General features: G+C 37.2%; 1 protein-coding gene across 4 annotated transcripts in view; it reads left to right on the top strand.

Moving 5' to 3' along the window:
• The window catches only part of OSBPL6 (oxysterol binding protein like 6), a gene marked incomplete at both ends in the record, with an annotated part of 47,904 nt that overhangs the window by 20,564 nt on the left and 4,508 nt on the right, over nt 1-22,832 (top strand). Inside the window, 15 exons of one of the 4 annotated variants that reach the window (XM_084265734.1) lie at nt 482-595; nt 715-879; nt 1,420-1,552; nt 1,986-2,089; nt 3,006-3,098; nt 7,822-7,896; nt 11,951-12,116; nt 13,078-13,208; nt 14,781-14,888; nt 17,180-17,317; nt 18,663-18,750; nt 18,960-19,213; nt 21,423-21,560; nt 21,897-21,960; nt 22,584-22,662. In XM_084265734.1, the coding sequence (XP_084121860.1) occupies nt 482-595; nt 715-879; nt 1,420-1,552; nt 1,986-2,089; nt 3,006-3,098; nt 7,822-7,896; nt 11,951-12,116; nt 13,078-13,208; nt 14,781-14,888; nt 17,180-17,317; nt 18,663-18,750; nt 18,960-19,213; nt 21,423-21,560; nt 21,897-21,960; nt 22,584-22,662 (1,850 nt within the window). The remainder of the gene's footprint in view (nt 1-481; nt 596-714; nt 880-1,419; nt 1,553-1,985; nt 2,090-3,005; nt 3,099-7,821; nt 7,897-11,950; nt 12,117-13,077; nt 13,209-14,780; nt 14,889-17,179; nt 17,318-18,662; nt 18,751-18,959; nt 19,214-21,422; nt 21,561-21,896; nt 21,961-22,583; nt 22,663-22,832) is intronic. The other 3 variants (XM_084265735.1, XM_084265737.1, XM_084265736.1) reach the window with 3 other exon arrangements.

Consider the following 22,832-nt stretch of genomic DNA (forward strand, 5'->3'; position numbering starts at 1 on the left):
TAATGAAGGTGCTTGAGAGGTTACCCTGACTAAGTAATTTTCTTTTTCAGTTTTTATGTCAGTCAAAGCTGATTATTTTGAGATATGTGAATAGGACAGAGAAGTGATTTGCCATGTGCTCAAGAGATATAAAGGGTAGCATTAAATTAGTTAGGTCCGATACCAATAATTATCAAGTGGTAGCAACAGGGAGGTGAGTTCTGTCTAATTTTTTCTGCTTCTGACTTACCTGTGGCTTTGTAGTGATGTGAACCAACACACTTTAACAATGGCATTGTCTCTGCACTGAGCACTTCTTGTGAGATACTTTTCTTTCTGTATAAATATAGTAAGTGGTTATTCTGACTACAAGTTATATTCTTTAATATGTTTATATTAAAATGTTCATAAAATAGGAAACCATTTCAGCACCAGATATTTTTCTGTTAAATATAGTGAAGTGCCTGATACTACTGATTTCGTACCCTGCTTTTCATTTTAGATACAGAAAGGCAAAGTCCATGGGAGCATTGATGTTGGTTTATCAGTTATGTCCATAAAAAAGAAGGCTCGAAGAATAGATCTTGACACAGAAGAACACATCTATCATCTGAAGGTAAAAAGTTGTGCAAATACTTGTTTTCTTTTCATCCACAGTGGAAATAAATAAAACTGTAAAAGATGAGCAGAAAACTAGTATTTTCAATGCTTTCCTGACAGTGAATTTGTTACCAGGTGAAGTCCCAGGATTCATTTGATGCGTGGGTTTCAAAATTACGCCACCACCGGTTGTACCGTCAGAATGAGATTGTGAGATCTCCAAGAGATGCTAGCTTTCATATATTCCCTTCAGCCTCTACTACAGAGTCTTCACCAGCTGCTAATGTGTCAGATGGAAAGGTATGTGATGTTCTTTTGTTGAAAACTTTTGCATACTGGGCTTGGTTATGGGTGGTTTTAGTGGGCTCTGCTTCTAATGCCATTAGAGAGGAGTTTCTGCTGTGGGAACCAATGGTCAGCAAAAAGCTGTCAGTGTGTGTAGCTGAAGGACTGTTTAATTTGGCCTTACTGCAACCTTCATTAATGGTCTGCTGTAGAGATCTTGGAAAGAGTTCGCCATCCTCGGGATTTGCTCTTGCTTTTGTCATCTGGGATAAATCTGTTTGGGTTTTTTTTCCTGTTTGATTAATGTTCTTCCTGTTAAACAACAGCTTTTCTAACTGGTGATTAGCAAACACAGTTTGCTTGTGAGGGTTTTCTCCAGTTGGTTCTCCAACATACTGTTCAGAAAAATCTGCATCTTGGGGAATTATATAGTCAAATCACGCACATCACTGATATCACAATGCATATTTTGTCTTCTCATTCTGAAGTAGTATGGTGAGGACACTGTCTGAGCAACCTAGCAATAGTAAATGTAAGCATTTTCTTATGCCTTAGGTGCAACAAAATAGCTTCCCCTGGCAGTCTTCTATACCTTGCAGTAACAGCCTTCCTGCCACCTGCACTACTGGTCAGAGTAAAGTAGCAGCCTGGTTGCAGGACTCTGAAGAGATGGACAGATGTGCAGAAGGTTAGTCTTGGCCCTTTCCTTCCTTATTCTTTCAGCAAAATTTCTTGTTGATATAAAATATGAAACAGTCAGTAAAATGGTTTTTGTGTCTTTGCATGCAAATGAAGTAGATTTTCAGCTAATTAGATGCTTGTGGTGGCAACTTCCCTCTCTGCATGTCTTGAGATGTCACTTTTAAGCTTCACCTTAATAATCTGTATTATCTTAAAGGTTATAGTTATTAAAATGTGATCACCTTTTGAGGTCTAGACTTTTTGCTGACTCCCACAGAAATAGCAAGCGCTCAACATCTCTAAAAATAAATCTTTTACATAGATGTCGTGCTACCAGGGATTTAGATTTTAACTGCTAAAATGCAATACAGTGGACATCATGGTGGGGGGGAAAAGTCAGAACTGAAGCACCTAATGTATTTTTGTTTTATATCTGTTAGATCTTGCTCATTGTCAGTCAAACCTTGTGGAGCTCAGTAAACTTCTTCAAAATTTAGAAATACTACAGAGAACTCAGTCAGCACCAAATTTCACAGACATGCAGGTAAATATACTTGAACATAAATCATCACACTGAAATGTTTCTTTGTGTTAAGGAAAATATAGAAATGTCTGTTAACTCAGAACTGTTTTCTGAAATCATAGTAACTCTTGGATGAAAGGTTTATCTTAGGTGTTTATCTTAATCATATGTAATAATGTTTCAAGTGTAAACATATGATTAAGATGTCTTAATTATTTGAGTTAAATAGGAGGAATTAAATGTTTTAAGTCAATTTCAAAGCAAAACTGAGAACTGTTATGATAAAAATATATGTTGAAATTGTATTTAACAAGTTTTTATTGAGTAAGGTATCATGTTAAGTTTTTAAGGAGTGGAGACCCAAAGACTCTTAAGGATGATGTTGCATTCTTTAGAAAAGAAGGCATAACACAAAGGTCCCAAGGGCTGGGCCATTTCTCAGTTTAGGATGACTTTTCCTCTTGACCACAAGAAAGCAACAATGGATCCCAAATCGTAAATACTGTCTTCCTTTTTCACTCTGTCCTCTTGAGCACACAAATCTCCCAGAGGTGTTCATGTGTTGGGATGTCTAGTTCCAGTGAGGTCACAAGACTTACCATTGATTTCTTGAAGAGGTAAAGTTTATACCTTTCTAAAGTAGTACCAGAATAGAATTCCATGAGGATTTCAAGTCTGGTCCTAAATACTGTGCACTTTTGAAGAAAGAATAACAGCAGTTATGCTAAACGAGCTAAATATGCCATGTGTTTACAGAAGTGTATGGATAGCTGCAGCTGGTCACTGCTGTAGTTGTGGGTTCTGGCAGTGGCACTGTTCTCACTTTCTAATTTGTACATGTCTAATGCTATAATTCTTTACTAACTTGCTGTACTGTCTGTGTTGCTTGTGTCAACTTAATAGTACTTTGTCACTTTTAACTATTTGTGTAATGTAGGCTAACTGTGTAGATATTTCAAAGAAAGACAAGCGGGTCACGAGACGATGGAGAACAAAAAGTGTCAGCAAAGATGCAAAAATTCAACTTCAGGTACTGAATGCACAATGTTTTACTTTTCACTGTACTTTTAGACTAACTTTTAAGCATGAAACGATATATTAGCTGAAAGTAGGAAGTCAATGTACTGTCTGTTATGTTCCTGAAATAAATTAGGTCTTAGTTTGTTGTTTAAAAGGTGGAGAAGATAGTGAGAAAAGTATTGATTTTACTTTCATTCATATGAAAACATTGCCACCTAGGGAAAAGAGGGGGATCTGAATACTTATCAATTAATGTGCAAAAAATGCAATATGCATGCAGCACATGGAGATACTGATGATCTATCTCAAACTTGCTAAGAGTAGTTGAGCAGGTGACATCAAGCTAAAAGCAGAAAACATGAATGAAATGTAAAACACACCAGGAATGTTACCAATGAGAATTATTTTCACAGGCCTTCTCCTATGGAAAAGGCTAGTATGGGAACAAATGGATTATATAACAGAATATTTACGCCATCCTGACTTAGAGCTGAAAAGTAAAAGCACAGAAATAAGCATAATAAACTTGTGTTAATGCTAGATCCAGGGCATCTTACTGTGTTTTGTCAGAAGTATTTGTGTATTTTGAGGCCTAATCCAAAACTGAATCTTTCTTACAATTGCTAATGAAGACTACATTCAACTGACTTGAATTCAACTGCTGACTTATTATTCAACTGCTGTCTGCTACGGAATAAATATCAGCAACTTCTGATCCATTTAAATACCTTGAAATTAATGCAAACTTTGAAAGCCTTTAATATGTCCCCTAGAGGCACAATAAGGACTTTTCTGTGACTCAGAGGCACAGTAAGATCTCTCTGTGACTCATTTAAAATTAATAATTATAAGGGAAGAAGAAACTAGTTGCACCAGCTTTCTCATTGTAGCTGTTATAGGTGTTTTTTCTTTCCATCTGTTATACTAGATAAATCACAACAGGTTGAACAATGAAGCATCTGTTAGGAGTAAAAAGGTTTATTAACAAAGGAATTTTGGTGATTGATGTCATATCCTATTATTACCTGCATTCGAAGGATCACTGTTTCCCTGCTGCTGAATAAGATAGGCAAATAAAAATACACAGAAAATGGATGTAGGTACTTGGTGCCTGTGAAGAGACAGTCAACACTGCATGTTCTTTCATGCCACTGTGATCTCAGAGAAATTCCTCTCCACAAAAATTATGGAAAAATTGATGAAAGCAGTCCATGTACAATGATCTATGGGTAATGAGGAATTATGAGCTGCTCCTATCTTGCCTACACTTTGCCAAAGTAACAGTGGTCGGGGCTTATGTCATTTTGACACCTGGTTCTCAAACTGCTGTTTGTGGCTTGGCACGAATTGTGCCTCAGCTCCCAAAATTCCCAAACACAGTCGGTTTGCAGGTTTCGCTGAGAGAGCTTTTATGCATCGTACTGCCCTACATGGGTTTGTCACTTCTGGATTGATAATGAACTCTGCCTAATCTGGGACCTTGTTAATTCCTGGCAGATTTCATGCCGGAAATGTAAAGCTTAATTTGGTAGAGCAAATCTTTAAGCTATGGATGACGGACCAAAACAATAAAATTATTCTAAATTATATGGAAGGTGAAGACTTCTTTTTGGCTGCTCCATTATCTTTCCTAGTTTGAGGGGCTCAACACGTTGTTTATTCTTGCAAGGGCCGTCCTGTCCCACAAATGGTCCAAAGCTGTGATCTGTGGAAGATGCCCTCACTCTGACTCACTGCGTTATCCCTAATTTGATCATGTTGCCATTCCACTAAAATATGGATTTCCCCCATGCATTAGGTGCTTTGTAAGCTTACAGTCCCATTTAGTTCTGCTGCTAGCCATTCCTTCCAGCTTCACTGGCCTTCCTTCTTAAAGGTCTGTTTTCAAGATTACTCTTTATCAGCGCATCCGCTACTGAGAACCACTTTGTCTAATTTGTGATGGTGCCTAAACATGATTTGCTTGACATTTGGTTCTAAGAAAACTTCTGTTGTCCTTTTCTTTTCCCCATGCCTCAATGCACCTCATTAGGTTTAGGAGATAATGCTAATGCTAACACTAACTTTAAGATAGTTGAACTATTCTGTTTGAAGTACTTGATCCTATTTATGTTAGAGTGAGTAATTGTTAACTACCATCTAAAGACCCTCTGATAGTATGATGCTGAAAGCCACCCTCCTGGGCAGCATATAAATTAGGGAGCTCTTGCTCATGAGTAATGGGGAACAAGGATGTAATTTTTGCTAGATCAGCATCTGCTGTGTAAAATGCAAGGAGAGGATTCTCCCATCCAAATTTTGTTTTGTACTTGTGACCAGGTTTTTGTTAATAAGTTAGCTTTTTTTTGTCTTCCTGCTAACACATTCTGGAATGTGAATACTAAGTGAATAATGTGTTTAAGACATACGACTTCTCATAAGAAAAGCTGCTTGCTTGCTTTGTTTCTTTAAAGTATATATTTACCAATTAGGTATACCAGTTCTGTATGCAATTAACTTTGCTCACACTGCAAATCCCAGTAACTAGAGTTGGGTTACACCCAGAAGTAAAATTGAGTGTAGCATGTTTGTATACATTTGCAGGTTTGGGCATTTGGTATTGCTAAATTGTTTAGAATTAACACATTAATTTACAGGCCTTTACTCAAGAATATTACCTGGACTGCTTCTCAGAAGAAAGATTGCTTTTTATGAAGAATACTTATTCTGTTTTTTAAAAGCCTATTTAAAGTTTTATGAAAATGGCCTGCCAACAATAGGTTAGTTGACATGTATTTGTTCATTTTGCAAATGATGCTTTTGTAAAAAAACTGGGTGTTTTTTTGTTTGGTTGAGTATTTTTTACCCCCTTAGGTAAAAGACCAATTTATCATTATCATGTTTATCTAAAGATCTTCAAAAGAAGAAAAAAAAAAACCCTGAAAAGCAATAAAATGAACTAAAATCCATTTGATTTCCCTTAAAAGCTCAGAGTTGTGTAATTCCAAGTCTGATTTTTTTCCTTTTTTTTTTTTAGTGGAAGTAGTTTAACAGGTAACTATATAGCATAGAGCAACCTGAAAAGTCATCTTGCTCTAACTGAGACTTTCAACTCAGAATTTAAGTACTGGCTGATTACCTTTTTCTTTAAATAAATGTTTCTTTAAATGGAAACAGAAATTATGACCTCACTTTATATTGTGTTGAGGGAACTACGTGTTTCTGTAGAGCTTGTTCCCATTTTAATAAAGTACATCTTTATTCATAATCTTGCTGATTTATATTTGTGCATGTTTTTCTCTTGGTTCATGTATATTTTTTATATATGTTGCTATTAGTTAAACAAGAATATTCTTCGAAACTCTTATGCACAGGAGAGACATACTCTTGTAGAGCAGGAAGAGCTTTACATTTATATGATCCATTCTGTGCTTAACAAAGTTTGTACTCTGTATTTTAGGGATTATATAGGTTGTTTTTTTTTAATGTGAGAATTTTATAAAATATTACAAAGCAAGGCTTCCCTTAGGGTGATCATTAGACACCCCTTTCATTGTCAGTAGCACCGCCACTAGTATCAACCAGGAGGTGGTGGTGTGTATGACTGTATGGCCGTTCTCAGATGCAGCAACCCTACCAGAGGGAATGTTACAGGAGAAAGACACTTCAGCTAATAAGTGCCCTACAATATCTTGTTCTTCAGCATGGTGTCCATGTGTCCAATCTATACCATTGTTACTTATAAGGCACCCAGGTTGCTTTCAGGAATATATATAGAAAAAAAGTAGAAATATATTTGGATTTAGAAATACTGTGTTGGTTATAGGTGAAGACAAAGGGGAAGAAAAACATGAAGGGATTGAAAATTGTTTTCTAAAAGCAGAAAGATGGCTTTTGTAAAACATTAAAATGGCTTCAAAACAACAACATTTTCGTTAGACATTAAATAGGGGGACTTTATGATAGGTGTGGAGCTCCTCTGCATTGGACTTTTGTGTACCATGATGAATTTTCATAAAAGCAAAATTAAGCAGGATGACAGAGGTTAGTCATGCAGGAAAGGAAGTATTTGTTAGAATATTTAGTTTTCATTTGTGCTGCTTTATCTGTTTTTTGTGCATTGCTTTGGAAGCCAAGCCTTCAGTCATGTTGGGGAGAAGTATCTGGAACTCAAAAAGTGGGGTGTGGAGAAAATGAACAAAAATAGGTTCAAGGATGGATGCTGTGTGCACAGGAGCGTTTACATAGGCGAGCTCCCCATAACATGCACACTGGAGGGTTTTACCATTAAGACGCATGCATCTTCAATGACCACAGCTCGTGGGCTTCCACTAATGCAAAGTGATCTCTTTCAGAATTCTTCTAGATGGTCAACTGACCCCAGGAGAAATGTGGGTTTTGTGTTTTCTTCCATGCCATAGCATCCTTTTTCTTTTCTTATTCCATAATCATCTTATGACTCGGAATGACAATGCTAATATAATTTTATTTTTTTTTAGTCTTAGTTAGTGCACTGCAGTCCAGCTCATCTGGAGATAATTTTAGTGAAGTATCTAGCTTTTTCATGTCTCTGGCATACACAATTGAAAACATGTGATATGTCCTGAGAATGTGTAGGCCATAAGAGTTAACAAAATTGAAATCCACTTATAGACTCTCCCTTTCCCTTTTCTGATCACCTTTCATCTCCCTGTGTCCCATCACCCCTTCCCTTCTCTTTCTCTACTTCCTTCTCTTCTTGCATTCACTGTCAGGAAGGGCCGGCACCGAAGGGCCAGTTCAACACAACACGACGCCGGCAGAGACTAGCAGCTGCAGTGGCTACAACAGTGAGTGGATTTAAAAATCAAGGGATAGCTCTAAGGATGGGAAGCTATGTACATGAATGTATAATAAGCTTATAAAAATGTTTCTTGCACTTTTTGGAGGTGTCCATGCTACCTTCTTTCAGCTGAGTTTCTTAGTCATCAGGCCTGACAAATGAGTCCCATAAACATGGATCTGAGCTTCTTTACATGGTACACATCCCTCCTCCTTTATGCAAGTGCAAGCAACAATTAGACTCAGGCCCTGCACTGTTTGAACATGTCTTTACATACTCTGCTGTATGTTACACAAAATGGAAAGAAATGATAAAATTCTGTTAAAAGATTATCATAATAGCCTATAGCAAAACAGCAGAACCAAGGAGATTTTTTTTACAACCAACCATGGAATTATAAAATTACCTGATTTTTTTGTTTTGTTTTGTTTTTAAAGCAGTGTAAGGTTCGCTTTTTCATTTGAGACACTTTCTGTTTACATCCCATAATCTCAAAAAGTCATATTACTACCTCTAGTGTCTGTATTTAGTTTTGCTAACTCTTTACGTCTTTGATGCAAAATCTGGAGCTATCAAATCAACACAGGAGCAGGTAATTGGGAGGGGGAAGTGCTGTTTGGGAAATCAAATTAACATCAAAAGAATATCTTCAGCTGCTGCTTTATCAGGAAAGCACTTACTAGGAATGCACAATATAGACATTGGTACTAATCTGTCAATGGGTTAGTACAACAGCTAGATAGGGAAGACTGTGCGGCTGAAGATTGAAGCGAGGTTTAAATGCATACTCCTTACCTAGCCCAAGCAGTGAATGTCTTCACCAGGTTAAAGTGTTCCAGGGTCTGTTGCCCCATCCCATAGCAAAAATCTTGTAGGTGAGATGTAGCTTTCGCTTAAGCCTGAATACCCTGAGCTCCTGCTACCTGAACCACAAAGCTCGGTTACTGTTAGGTGCTCCTAAAAAGCACGTGAAAAATTCCAGTTCCCAAATTAACTCATCTAAATTTAATCCCCTGTAATCATCTGGTGCTGAATACTGTGCTCAATAATTGATTGATATTCCGACCTTCATGATCTGCCTGCCTGGTGGAGAAATCAAGCTGCTTCTCAGTGAGGTGACTGAGCAGTGTCAGTGGGAGGCTCTAACATACCATTAGCTCAGCAGGAGTTACACAGCATTGGCAAGAGCAGTACAGGGAGTGCCTAAGGGGAGCAAGTACAGCTGGACTTGGATTGCAAGGCAGTAGGAGTCCAGGGAGTCACCGAATTGTTACCTGCAGCTAGAGTGAGGACCTGTTGAGGGAGGTCTTGGAAAAGCTGGAAGAAGTGCAGGAGGAAGGAAAACTAGAGGTTGTTGCAGTAGTTGTGGCAATGGCCATGACCTAGCATATGTAATAAAGTCCTTGTCTCTCCCAGACAGTGAAACTGTGTGTATTACATCACTTAACTGCTTGGCAGGAAGAGGAGGTTTTCTTTATAACACACTCCACCAGGAACAGTCTGTTCCTAGATGAACATGTAATTCTGGAGAAGGTGATGGATGAGTGGGTATGACGACCCTGGTGTAAAGCAGAGAGTCAGGACAAGTTACATTTGAGGTCATGTCTAGAAGAGTGCACATGTGTGGAGGAAACCAGTGTGATGCATCAAGCAGCAAACTAATTTTAAAACAACCTCCAAAACAACAACAAAACTAGCCAAAAATATGGGTAATAAAGTCAGAATCAAGTCACCAGGGATGTAGAGAGTAAGCATGGCAGTGAAAGGAAAAACAGGAAGCATGTGCTTCTTGGATTGTTGCCTATTTAAGAGAATGAAGGTGTTTGTTCAGTGTGGATTTTTTAATCTGGAAGGTAGCTTGGAGTCTTTTCTGAATGTTCATGTCAGTCAACACTTCAGCATTTTTGGTTCTTGTATTTAAAGCAGTCAGCAAAGCACCTACTTCCTTCTGTCATGTGAATGTTTATTTCTTACAAGCAGTGTGGCAGTATTTGTACAACACGTAAATGCTGTTTCTAGGTCATACTTTAAAATGTTATTTTTCCAGTAAACCTCAGTGCAGAAACATTGCTGTTCAGCCTGGACAGTTGAGAGATGAGGCAGAAATGATCTAAAACAGGTCTCTTCAGCTAGGTTTATCACAAAGTGTGGGCAACCTGCCTGTAGCTCTGCCAGTCCGTGTGGGGCTGGGGTAGCCTGCCCCATCATCACAGGTACCTGGGGCTGCGGGGACCCTCCTTCAATCTCCTGCATTATAGCTGTGACCAGCTTTCTGTCTTGCCTTCTGGATGGGCTCGAGGGTGGGTGAGAAGCATGTACCGAACATCATGTAACCACCTACTCTGCCCACCAGGAGGCACCTGGAAGGAACCTTTGAGGTGCTCCCAGTTAGAAAGTCCTGGGAGCATGCTCTCCGATTTAGGAAGTGAAAAATTTTGGAAACAAAACTTGAAATTAGCCTACATTTACTCACCTTGGTCAATTAACCTGGCTGCTTTGAGCTGCTGTGAGAGGCAGTCTGGTACCATGGAGAAGATAATGGGGTAAATATCCAGCAAAAGCAAAAGGAATTTATTCAACATCTCCTATTAATGACGTGTTCCTGATAAGAGGCTAAAATCAGGTACAGTAAAAATACCTACCTTGTTTATATTTCTGGAAGTCAAAATACATGAGAGAAAAGAATAAATAAAGTTTATATGGATAGGTGCCATCAGTGTGTCCTATAAGTGTCAAAGTTGGGGAAGAACAGAATGGAAAACGGTATTTTTGCAAATTGCACTCATGGTTGAAGTGAGATATGATGAATAGATCCATCAGGATTTTGAGGGTCTCATTAGGGAAACTTAAAACATATAGTAATGACAAATTTTACAGGAAGGGATTGATAAAACCATTCCTTGATTTGATCAAATAACATGGTACCATTTTCAAATACTGATGGTAGTTTAAAATAATTTTTAGTAATATGACTTTTTATATTATCTGCTGCTCTTTATCATACCTCAGAAGACACATTATGTATTTTGGCCCCATTTTCATATTTGAATATTTACATTAGGCTGCAGTGTGGAAATTCCTCATTTAAACCTTTGGTTAATAAAATGGAATAAATTAGATTGAATCTGTTCAATGTGTCTAACAGTGCTTAACAAATTGTCCTGCATGCATGTAAATTTGAAAATTGTGTTCTTGGCCCAATTTTTATACAAATGTGTGTAAATGATAAAAATAAAATGAAACTTGCACATGAGCACACACCTGCTGTGTATATAGCAGTGGTAGCTGTAGAGTGCATGTGTAGTATATAGGTAACCGCTCAGTACACGATATGTGTGTATATAACTGATAAAGATTTTAATGTATATTTTTGTTACTCAACCTGAAAAGTATAGCAGGAGAAAGAGGAGTGGAAATGATAAACTAAATTCTTTACTCCTTCTTACTAAACTGTATCTCTGCATTTATTTATGGTTAATGTACTTTAAATGGAAATCAGGTGGAATTCTGATTTTTTAAAATTATTGTTTATTTGTTTAGTTAGAATATAGAAAGGCTGTATGCTTTTTCCTCTTTTCATAGTTGCCAGTACAGTGAGTTTCAACTCAAGTTTTATCAGTAGGTTTGGTGCTATATTTGATAATATTAATATTATATCCTAAATATGATATCCTATTTCTAGATCTGTGGAGGAATTGCATACTTCAAATGTTGGTATTGCAAGGACAGAGTCATCCTACATGTACTCTCAAATGTTCATATAAAGCAGCACATGTCATGGTTCAAATTTCCAGTCATCTTTTAAGCATTAGGAAATGGCTCTTTTTTGTAAATGCTCTATTGTTAGCTATGTATTTAGGGCTTCTTTTGTCTGTTTCAGTGAAAATTTTCAAAAGAATTCTGCAGCAGCTCTGCTGAGATTTAAGAGAATAAAAAGTTTCATGTTCGCTTTTACCATGTTCTTTGCATTGCAAACGAAGTCTTTTGTTTTCAGAAGAAATTTGCATTTTGCTTCAACAGAGTCATAAAGTTGGTTGTTTCTTCAATGTTTCTCACTGTAGGTCCCTTTCAGTGCTACAATGTCACCCGTTCGACTACACTCATCTAACCCCAACCTTTGTGCAGACATTGAGTTTCAGACTCCCCCAAGCCATGTAACGGACCCTCTGGAGTGCTCTACTGAGTACATGAAGCTTCAAGAAGAATTCTGCCTGATGGCACAAAAAGGTAACTGGAAATGTCAAACCTTTCCAGTATTGTGCTTCTCTCTTATGTTTCTTTATTGGGCGTATATTTACGTTAGATAATAGTGCATAAGAATTTTTAGGTGGTCATATGACTTACATAAAGATGACCTCTATTACTCTACTTACATTGTCCATGGATGTCATGAATATAGGAACAGGTAAATTCTTTCTGATAAGAGGTTTTTTTTAAAAAAAAAGTCTTCTGAACTACTTTCTGAATCTTGTAAATACATGACTGAATTTGCAAACATTTTGTTTCTCCATAAAATGCTTGATTTCTCCTCAAAGACAAATCAGAATGTCACTGCTATATATAAAGCACAGTTTATTCTTGTGCAATGTTTTCTATGTCACTGGAAACAACAGAAAGCTTATTACTAGAATGTACTTTAGAAATGCCATTTTATCGCCGATAAATGAATGGTCCTCCAAACTGAAAACCACTGTTTTCAAAGGGTTTGTTATCAGTTTTTTATTTGATATATAAGAAACATAGGAAAAATGTGAAAGTGATATTTTTCAAAAATGTCAAAAGTCTGTTAAAGACTAAGTAATCCTCTTTATAAGTACAATATTAGGTCTTAGCAGAACTGGGGGTTTTATTACTCTGAAAAGAAAAGTTATTTTAAAAAATACAGAAAAAAAAGAACATACATTGGACACAGGTTTTCCAAATATGCACCTTCCCATATGTTCAGCACCAAGAATACTCTCGGAGGATGTATGTCTGAACATACAGTATGCACATTACAATCTCAAACTGTAAATGTTTATACTTAATTTGGCATGGATTGCTTGAAGTTCAGAATCCTTGTTTCAAATTTACATAGTTGTGGGATGGAAATCTCACTCTCTCTTCTTTGTTGAAATATTGTAATAGATGTGAATGTGCAGTTCTGTCACTGAGAGGTCACTTCTTTCCTTCTTTTCTTTTTGTTTAGTGCATTCTCTTTTGAAGTCTGCCTTTAACAGCATAGCTATAGAGAAGGAGAAGCTGAAGCAGATTGTTTCAGAGCAGGATCTTACAGGCCACAACACTCAAATAGCACACCTCAGACAGTCCCTCTCTCAGGTAGGTTCTTGATTTGAGTTCAAGCACATCTAGCTTGCCTGGTGCCCTATTTCTTCTTTTGTGTTTTGGCCATTTTCTGAGGTAGAAGTAGTCAAGAAAAAGTCAAGTTCTTGACCAGAACTATAACATAAGTTTTGTTACAACATGAGTAACCTCAGTGCATGTGGTTAAAGGCAAACAGAACTTCACCCAAATTTGTGTATAAGTTCATACACTGTTGGGTTGGAGGTTTTTGCTATGAGATTAAAATTGATGCACAATATTTCTATAGTTACAAATTCATATCTCTACAGATTAATTGCAGATTGATTACTGTGTGTTGTAATAAAGAAAGTTTAAGGACAAGATGTAAGGGTAAACATTTCTGGGTTTTGATACAAATTTAACCACGACCTGTGGAGTTTACTAGCACCCTGTAAGAAACAGGCAATCGTGTTTTCTTCTTGTTCCTGGCCTCCAGTGTCAGCGTAAAAGTCACTGTCACACATTAGTTCATAGTCTTAATGGGCAATAAGTGGAAATTTGATGGCCGGGTTTTACCAGTCTCGTGACCAGGTTTGAGTAGTTTAAGAAGCTATTGCCAGGTTGCTGTTAGTCATCACCTTCCCTTCCTGGTAGATGGCAGGTGTGAACATGACCAGACCATTTCAGAACAAAGCAAAATGGGCTAATTGAAACTGTTTACTGACAGTTTAAGCTAACCTATTTTACTTTGTTCCTAATTTGTTTCAGTACATTCATGCAATCTATTCCTGAGTCTGCGCTAGGGGGAGGCAGAAGAAGATTCTTGCTCCATTGTAACAGTCATTAGTCATTTTTTGCTAAACAGTATATCTGCCTGCTGTTCTTTTCTATAATCCCAAGTGCTGGGGATATACTAGGGTTAAGTCAGATCATGTTCTAGGTATGCAACATAATATACTTTTCACACATTTCAGAATCTTGCACTGAATCTTTCTAGATAACAGATAATATTTATATATATATCCCCAATTTTATAATCTAAATTGGGCTTTAAAAAGGAGTAAAATCAGTACATATCAGACACCAGTTGAGTTCTGTTGGTGTTTCTGACACTAATGGATCAATAGTTTTGAGATACTAGAAATTCTGTTGGTTTGCATGGGAAGGAGGCAATTTCCTTTTGCAGGTTCTAGATGCGGTTAACCTTGGGCCAGAAAGGGCTGAATAGTTGTAAACCAAGAGTTGTGCATTTTGCAGGTTGTTCCTGTTTGCTACCTTAGTTTCATTCTTTCTTGCTGCATTCACTCCCCATTTCCATAATGTATATAACCCACCAGTATACCTGCTAAAGAGCTGTCTGAAGCGTCAACGTAGAACACCACTGTTAGATTGTGGGAGAATATTCATAACCCCCATCTACTGAAAATCACTGAAGGCAAACCAACCAAAAGATTCAATAATCTTAGAGAGGATCTCAAAATCTTTCTAAAAATGTAAGAAAGGAGGTTCTGTGATTTCTTAAGAAGTTACTGGGAAGAAGCTACTTTTTTTTTTTAACCTGTTTAACACTTTTTAATTTTAAATGAAATGTGCAATTTTTATTTTAAGGCTCTCAACCAGAATGCTGAACTAAGGAGTCGCTTGAACAGAATACATTCAGAATCTGTTATTTGTGATCAGGTTGTCAGTGTAAATATTATCCCTAGTCCTGATGAGGTAAGACTTTGGCCTTTAATGGATTTAGAGTACGATCAAACCTTGCTAATTCTCACTAATACCTGAAAGACACCTGGAAAAGTATAGATTTTTTTTCAGATTGGCAAGCTTACATTTATAGTAAAAAGTAATATTATATTTTCCCTACATAAAGTAAAACTTCTGTCTTTTATTTTGCATATGTCAGATCTCATGAAAGAACTCAGTTTGTTCTCTGCAGAGTAACAGGGAAGGAGTCCAGTTTTCGAATATTAATTGTTGGCTGTGGGAATTAGTGAGGTTTTACTGTATTTGAATGTAACACACAGTAGCTGAGAAATTCTGTATCTTAGTTTTTGCCAAACTGACAGAACAGTTTAGTATTTAATGGCCTGATCCTGCAAGTGCCTGAAGGGCCCAATGTTTAATGTCTTGAGTGGCACTGCTGAAATCAAAAGGTTCAGTGTATGAACCAAGTACTATACTACTATCATGTTTGCAACATCTAGTCTTTCTTGTTTTGCTTTCCTCAATCAACAGATTACTGAACATTTTGTATTAATAACAGGTCAGATTCCCTTGTGAGAAGGACAAATCTGAATTTGTGAGCTGTAATGTGTTACAATTAATGTGGTCACTTTTGACAACCATTCTGCTTGCATTTTTACCAAAGTATTTTTCATTTGTCATTTCCATTGAGTTTTTTTCTATGCATATGCCATTCCAATTAACATACTCTTGTCTCCTAATTATTTCTTCCATCAAGAAAGGAAGGTGAAAATATGTTTCAAATTACTTTTGTTTATTTGCTTTTTGAAAATGTCCAAACAATTTTTTTGAGAGTCCATCATGTTGGAGACTAGCAACAGAAGATGAAGGTGAAGCGGTGACATAGCAGTGAGGTTCTGAGCAATGACCATCCCTTATGTTTTCAGGTTTTTTTTCTGTTGGTTAGCTCTTTGTTTTTCATATGTTCATTGTTATCTTGGTACAAGTGTGTCTGACTGAAAGAGTTTTTCAAATTGTTTCCCAGATTTCTTATTCACTTATTTTATTGATTGTGTTCTATATATAATCTTGCAGTGTGTAGGTAATGTCTGTGTAAGCATCTTTTTCAGATAGGGTAGGGTCACATGTATTTTTCCAGGTTCCCTCCAGCTAATGCAAAACCCTAAAATTTTAATCACTTTCTGTAACGATAACAATGAAATGAGCTTGTTTCCATTTTAATTCATCAAACATCATAAACCCACCTACAAGCTTATAAGCCACAATGAAAAAGAAGTTGTTTTTTACCTCGTCTTGTTTAAGATTATTTTTTTTTATTGCTAGTGCATTTTGAGGCAACTCTATGGAATAGTTCTAAAGGATTAAGTTGTCAACAAAATAATTTGCAGGACTTCCGTAGTAAGATTAATGGGGATGGAATTGCAATCTTAAGAGTTAACTGTGTTTAGAAGGGCTTCAGTCATTTCATCTGTATTATCTCCCAGAAGCATCATGCTGTATAAATTAAAAGATTAAGTCAGAAACCCATTTCCCTTTCATGGAATGGCAGAGGGAGAGAATCTTATTTCCCCCACCTACTTAAAGTGATAGCCTGTAGAGTAACATGTAAAATCTGGTGTTCTTCCAATAAGGAAGAGGAAGATATGTGCCTCAATTTTGAACCCCTGTCTTTGCTCTTACGTTCTCTATATAATAAACCAGAGAGAGGTCATTCCCTTCAGTAGCATTGAGTTCGTGTTAGTGGCATAATTCAGATGAGATTTGGAGTACAAACGTAAAAAAAGCACATAAATACGAGAGATACTCTCAGTATATTCAAACATTTTGGTATGTTACTAAACTTGTTTGCAAACACATTTAGCTTATAATTCCTTGACCATAGAAAGCTTTGTATTTGAGTTTTGATTGTATCAAAGCTAGCTCCCAGTGATGTAAATTGTTATGTGACCAGGTGTCTTTTCATTGGAATTTCATGGTTGAACTTGCCTGACCCAATCCAGCTATTGTCTACAAAATCATTCCTTCTGATTCAGAGCTAGATACGTAATTGTGCTGCTAAAACTTAGCAGTTGATGCTGAGCAGGCCTCAAATAAAGACGTGTATTTCACTGCTCAAAATGCACTTTAGTTTGTAATTGTCAAAGTCTCATCTGTTAGGTACACAAAAAGCCCTACTAAAATGTTCTCTTTACTATCTGTGCTTGTATTTAGCATAGAAAAATTATTCAGGTGCTTTACCCTTTCTACACCTGTATCTTTCATATTAGAAATAATACTTTTGTTTTTCTGTGCTTTGTTTACAGACGGGTGAACAAATTCATGTCAGTTTGCCACTGTCTCAGCAAGTTTCTAATGAGAGCAGGCTCTCTATGTCTGAATCAGTTTCAGAGTTCTTTGATGCACAGGAAGTGCTTCTCTCTGCCAGCTCGTCAGAAAACGAGGTAGGCTGTGTTAGCATGCTGCAACTTTTATGTTGGGAAAATTTAGGTATTGCTACCACTAGTTAATGATTTTTTAATTTTTTTTTTATTACTATTATTTGTAATGGTACTTAGAATGCAGAGTATCAGAGTGAAGAAGGACCTGAGACTCCCTTGTGATGGGGAGCAGAAGTTTCCTGAGTGTAAAACTGAGTTGAAAGTTTTTGGTATCAGTAGCTCAGTAGCTTCTGTTCAGTGCCTGTCCTTGCTAGACTGTGGCGGTTTCAGATGATGACGACATAGGTGGCAGCAAATAAGTCTGACTATGCAATCAACTAATTTTAAAATATTCTTTAAAAAAAAAAATCTTCTAGTATAAATATGAAGTCATTCTCTGTAATCGGAGAAGACAAAACCTGAAAAATTGTCGCACTTGAGCTCAAAGTTGAAGCAGTCAGATATAGTTCATGCTCCTGAATCATATTGTTGTCCTGTCCTATCCTGAGTAAATTCTAACATTTAATTTTTTTTTTTTTAAATACCTTTTTATAAAGCTGCAGTAGTGCTGGGATCTACTGCAGTTCTTCTATAACAGGAAATAAAAGTGTGCCACCATATGTTCCCCCTTGAAAAGGATTGCTCATGTGCCTTGAGCTGCTATAACCAGAGCTAGAGTTGTTCATCTAAAGAATGTTTCTGGGCAGGTGCAAAGTACATGTTACCTCAAATTGTCTGGATTGTCTATGTCAACATAGAAAATTTGTGTGTCTTAATGGCGTAAACAAAAGGGAAACTTTATAAAATCACCCCCAAATGACATAGACCTTATAAGAAATACTGTCATCAGTAAATACTGTAAAATGTTTTGAAAGTTTTATTTCTAGGGGGAAAAAATGTAAAAAAAAGAAAATCTTAAAGATAATCATAACACTGATGTAGTTCTTATTTTGAAAATGACAGTTCAAGGTTTGTATAGTTTTTTGCTGAAACACAAGCTGTGTTTTATTGCTCAGTTCTTTATAAAGAACACAAATCTGACTGTCTCTTCTCAACTTGCATCCCCAGAGCATTACATAGTCAAGACTTTTGTTTATCTTTGATGTCATTTGAAACACCCTTTTGCAAATGTATTGTCTGTATTTGGCTTCATGGTAAAAAATTCAGAAACATAAGGAGAGCCTAGCATTTGTTTTGACGCTTTTAGTGCAGTATGGGCTGATTGAAACATCCAGTTGATTTAGTTAAAAGCTCTAATTGGGTAGAGATTATTTCTTTGAGTGCTTGTGTTTCAATTATTTTTTTTTGTTTAATTTGTCAGTACATTTTATATGCATTTAACTTGATTGATGTTTTATTTATGTTTTAGGCTTCTGATGATGAATCTTATATCAGTGATGTGAGTGATAATATATCTGAGGACAACACCAGTGTTGCAGACAACATTTCACGGCAAAGTATACTGCTATGTTTCAAACTTTGGGAAATTATGTTGGTTATGTTCACGTACCAGATTTGCTGCATGTCTGCACAAGACCAACTCAGCTGAAATCAGTGAAGTTGGGCTTGCTTGTTCTGGCAGTGATTAGGTTCAGTAGATTTGTCTGTTTTTCTTAATCTGGTACTTTCTTTACTTTCTTATGATAATAGTTCTTTCCCTTTGCAGTTCTTAATGGTGAGCTAACAGGAGGCGCGTTCAGGAATGGACGGAGAACTTGTCTCCCAGCTCCCAGCCCTGACACCAGTAACATCAACCTGTGGAATATTTTGAGAAACAACATTGGCAAAGATCTTTCCAAAGTATCCATGCCAGTTGAGCTAAATGAACCTCTGAATACGTTGCAACATCTTTGTGAAGAGCTGGAATACAGTGAACTCTTGGACAAAGCTTCTGAAACAGATGATCCTTATGAACGCATGGTAATAAATTTAGTGTAACACTAATTACATCTGTGTTGAAAAGGAAGCTGCTGAGTGGAGGTTTGTGCAGGTTTCTCTCTTGCTGTTCCTGCTTACTAACAGCAGACCTCCCTATTGAATCAAATGAATGCTGTGAACAATTGCCAGTGGTAGGTTTGATCTGAACAAGGCTGAGGGTCTGAGTTCAAGCCAAATCCTGTAATTGTGACTCATTGATGTGAAGACTGATCTCATTCTTTAGGACTGTATATTTATGCATTGGCAGTTTCTAACCTTGCAGCATCCTTTCCTGGCTTTCAGTGGTCAAGTCCAGCAGCCTCCAAGAACTAATCAAGTCTGTGGCTGGCTGATGATCAATGTAATTGTCAGTAAGATGTCATCCTAGGCAATTTCTGTTAGAGAAGTTCCAAAACACCAAAACAAAGTTTGCCTGGGCAGCCTGACTTCAGCTCCCCTGTAAGTACGTCTTGGTTTTTCCACTGACAGCCAACAGCCTATGTTCAGCTCTCAGGGTGTTTTATCTGTCATGTCTCCTTTTCCTCAGAAGAAACAGGGAAAGGCTGCTAGAGAAACGTTGGCAGTGTTGCTGCTGAACATATCTACTGTTTATGGTATGGGTTGGCACCCCTATGGGTCATGGGGAGAAGAGCGATTACCTAGGGCTGTCATAAAGCTCAGGTCCATGAACTGCCGTGTTCATCTGGCCTGCAGGAGAGTCAGGGGTCCTAAACACTGGTATTTTTTTCTTGCCACTGAAAAAGTTGTGCCTGTCTTATGTTAGAGGGTTGCATTCTTCTCATCACATGCTGTTTTCCTGCAAGACTCCTTCACTCCCTCACAAAAGGGAAATGATGTAAGAACTGGGCATGGCTGTACTACATAAAGAAGGCTGTTTGCCTGTAGGACTGTATCCTTGGTTGAAAAGTTTGGAAGGTGATTAGTGAAGGAGTCAGGAGAATTCAGGAAAAAAACCCCACAGTGCAACCTAAAACATCCTTTTAAACATGGATTCAGACCCCTTCTCTGTTACAGATATCCAGAGCAATACTGGGGGTACAAATCAAACTTGTAACAAGCACCTTAGAAATGCAGATTGCACGCGCCGGCTGAGGCATATGGAACTACTTGGCAGAAGTGCTGGATGCCCAATGCATCAATGGTAGCAGTGCTGTGAATGCTCTGAAAAATCAGGACTTTGCTATCTTACATAAGCACCCAAAAGTAGTGGAAACGTTTTCCCCCTCATTGCTATATATATCATAATGATAGTAAAACCCTCTCATTTCTTGGTAGTGTCTTGTAGTTAAATCAATAAAAACACTTTGGGAAGAATGAAGGTTTTTGCTGTTAAAGCAGAGCTAATGAAAAGCATATTAATTCTATTGATGCGTTTACAAATAATATGAAATGAGTAAGAGAATGGAGCACCCGTTACACAGATGGAAGGAAAAAAAGCATGTAAAAGCTTGCACAAGTGTTACATCCTTGCTAACATTAGGAGAGGGGACTGGGTTAAGGTTTGCCCTGCTGTTAGCAGATTATCCACAGCTGTGTGATTTTTATCCCCATATTGCTTTTCTGCAGTTTTGTTTGGGCTTCTGAGTGCCTGTTGCGTTTGTTTTTTTTTTTTTAACTCTGCTAAGTGGAGCTTTAATGTAAATTACTGTGGCATGTCACTTACTTCATTACTCCCAGCTAGGCCTGATTTAGAGTTTATTAATTTTTGATTGTACATGCAGGCAAGGAAGCTGATAGTGCTGCGCACACATGGAATATCCTGAGATAACTGCATGGGGGACATCCTAAGTGAGAACTATTTATGTTTGGCACTAAACAAAATAGTTCCCATAAGAAAATGATGTATGATCTTGTAATTAGAAGTTCCTGTATAATATTTATTCACAGGCAGTATAGACTAGAGCTGAGTGCGTGGTTTAGATCATTAGTGATAAGCCTGGTCAAAGGTAGGAAGATGGTCTCTTGTGCAGGTTGTTATTTTAGGGGACTGTTGAAAGAGACTGACTTGAAAAACAAATAACATCACCAAAAGAAATACAACTTATACTGGTTACGTATGGCTCGCTCTCAGGCGTGCTTCATTAACCCAAATTTCGCTCTGACAGGAGTGAGGCATGTGATAGTATGTAGGGATGGCGTATGCACGAGAATCTGCCTGTTCTCACTTATGTTCTTGTCTCTATTTTCACAGGTTCTCATAGCTGCTTTTGCAGCATCAGGCTATGCGTCTACGTACTTCAGAGCAGGAAGCAAGCCATTTAACCCAGTGCTTGGTGAAACTTATGAATGCATTAGAGAAGACAAAGGATTTCGATTTTTTTCGGAGCAGGTAAAGCTTATTTCTAGATAGACACTCCTACTTAGGTTTTGATTTCTTTGTTTTGTAGATTAATCTTGGTTTTTCATTTTTATTTAAAAGGGTTTGTATTCTTAGTAGTAAAGAAAGGTTGTTAGTTTGAGTGAGCTTCATTAAATACTACTAGGTACATAATTTTGTAGTAATCACAAGGAAGTAAATTTTTAAAATAAAAACTTTAGTTGCCTCTGTTTTCATAGAAACAAAGGGTAATAAATAGTGTGGGCTATTTAGTATTTTCATATTGCAGTAACAGTTTTATTGTCCATGAAAATGAATTCTTTTTAACTCAGCCAAACTGTTTTCCAGGTTAGCCACCATCCTCCCATTTCGGCCTGTCACTGTGAATCGAAGAACTTTGTGTTTTGGCAAGGTATACATTTTTAATTCAAAAGCATAAACCCCCTTTTTATTAACAAGTAAAAACTTTGTCTGTACAAGCTGAAGTTTGTATTTTGGACTTTACCCAAAATTCCTATACATACTGGTTTTGTAGTAACATTGCGAACTGATGCCCTGAATTATTTCACTCCAAATTGTCATTCTTTAGAGTGAGCAGATGTGTTACAACTTTCCTTGTCACTTGTACACTTGTTTATATTTGTTGATACTTTTTTACTTAAAGGTTTTGTACCAAGAAAATTATTATTTCTTACAAACACAAGCAGTTCTTTTTGCACAGTTGAACAAGCAGCTCTTTCTTTTCTGGTATCTACTGGCATACATGTTTAATTTGTATTGAATATTTTCCACAAGAGATTTGATAACAGTGTAGCACAGTCATGACTCCTACAAGAGAATCAAACTTATCTTTAGTTTTCCTGACGTAATGTAATTTTCTAGTATTTTTTTTCTTCTGTATTTTCATGGCAACTTCATACTGTCCTGTTTTAAACTAGATGGTCTAGAATAGATTATCTCATGTGCCATACAGATCACTTCAAGGGTGGGACTTTGGTCTTCTCAGTTTTGTAAATCTTTCACTATTATATTCAGATATCAGGTGGAAAAACAAATTCTGGGGGAAATCAATGGAAATTCTGCCGGTTGGAACCTTGAATGTGACCCTTCCAAAGTAAGCTACTACCCTATTTCCTTTTGTTTTCAGTCTTTGCTGCAATTTAATCCATGCTGCCTTGTGAATAGATCGGGGGAAGTGTTTGCAGTCAACACATAAATTGCATTAGTGAGAGGCAGTGCCTAGCTGAAATCTCTCCTCAATGTACAGTGGGGGACACTGCAGCA

The sequence above is a fragment of the Gallinula chloropus genome (genome assembly GCF_964237585.1).
Source record: "Gallinula chloropus genome assembly, chromosome: 5".
NCBI lineage: Eukaryota > Metazoa > Chordata > Aves > Gruiformes > Rallidae > Gallinula > Gallinula chloropus.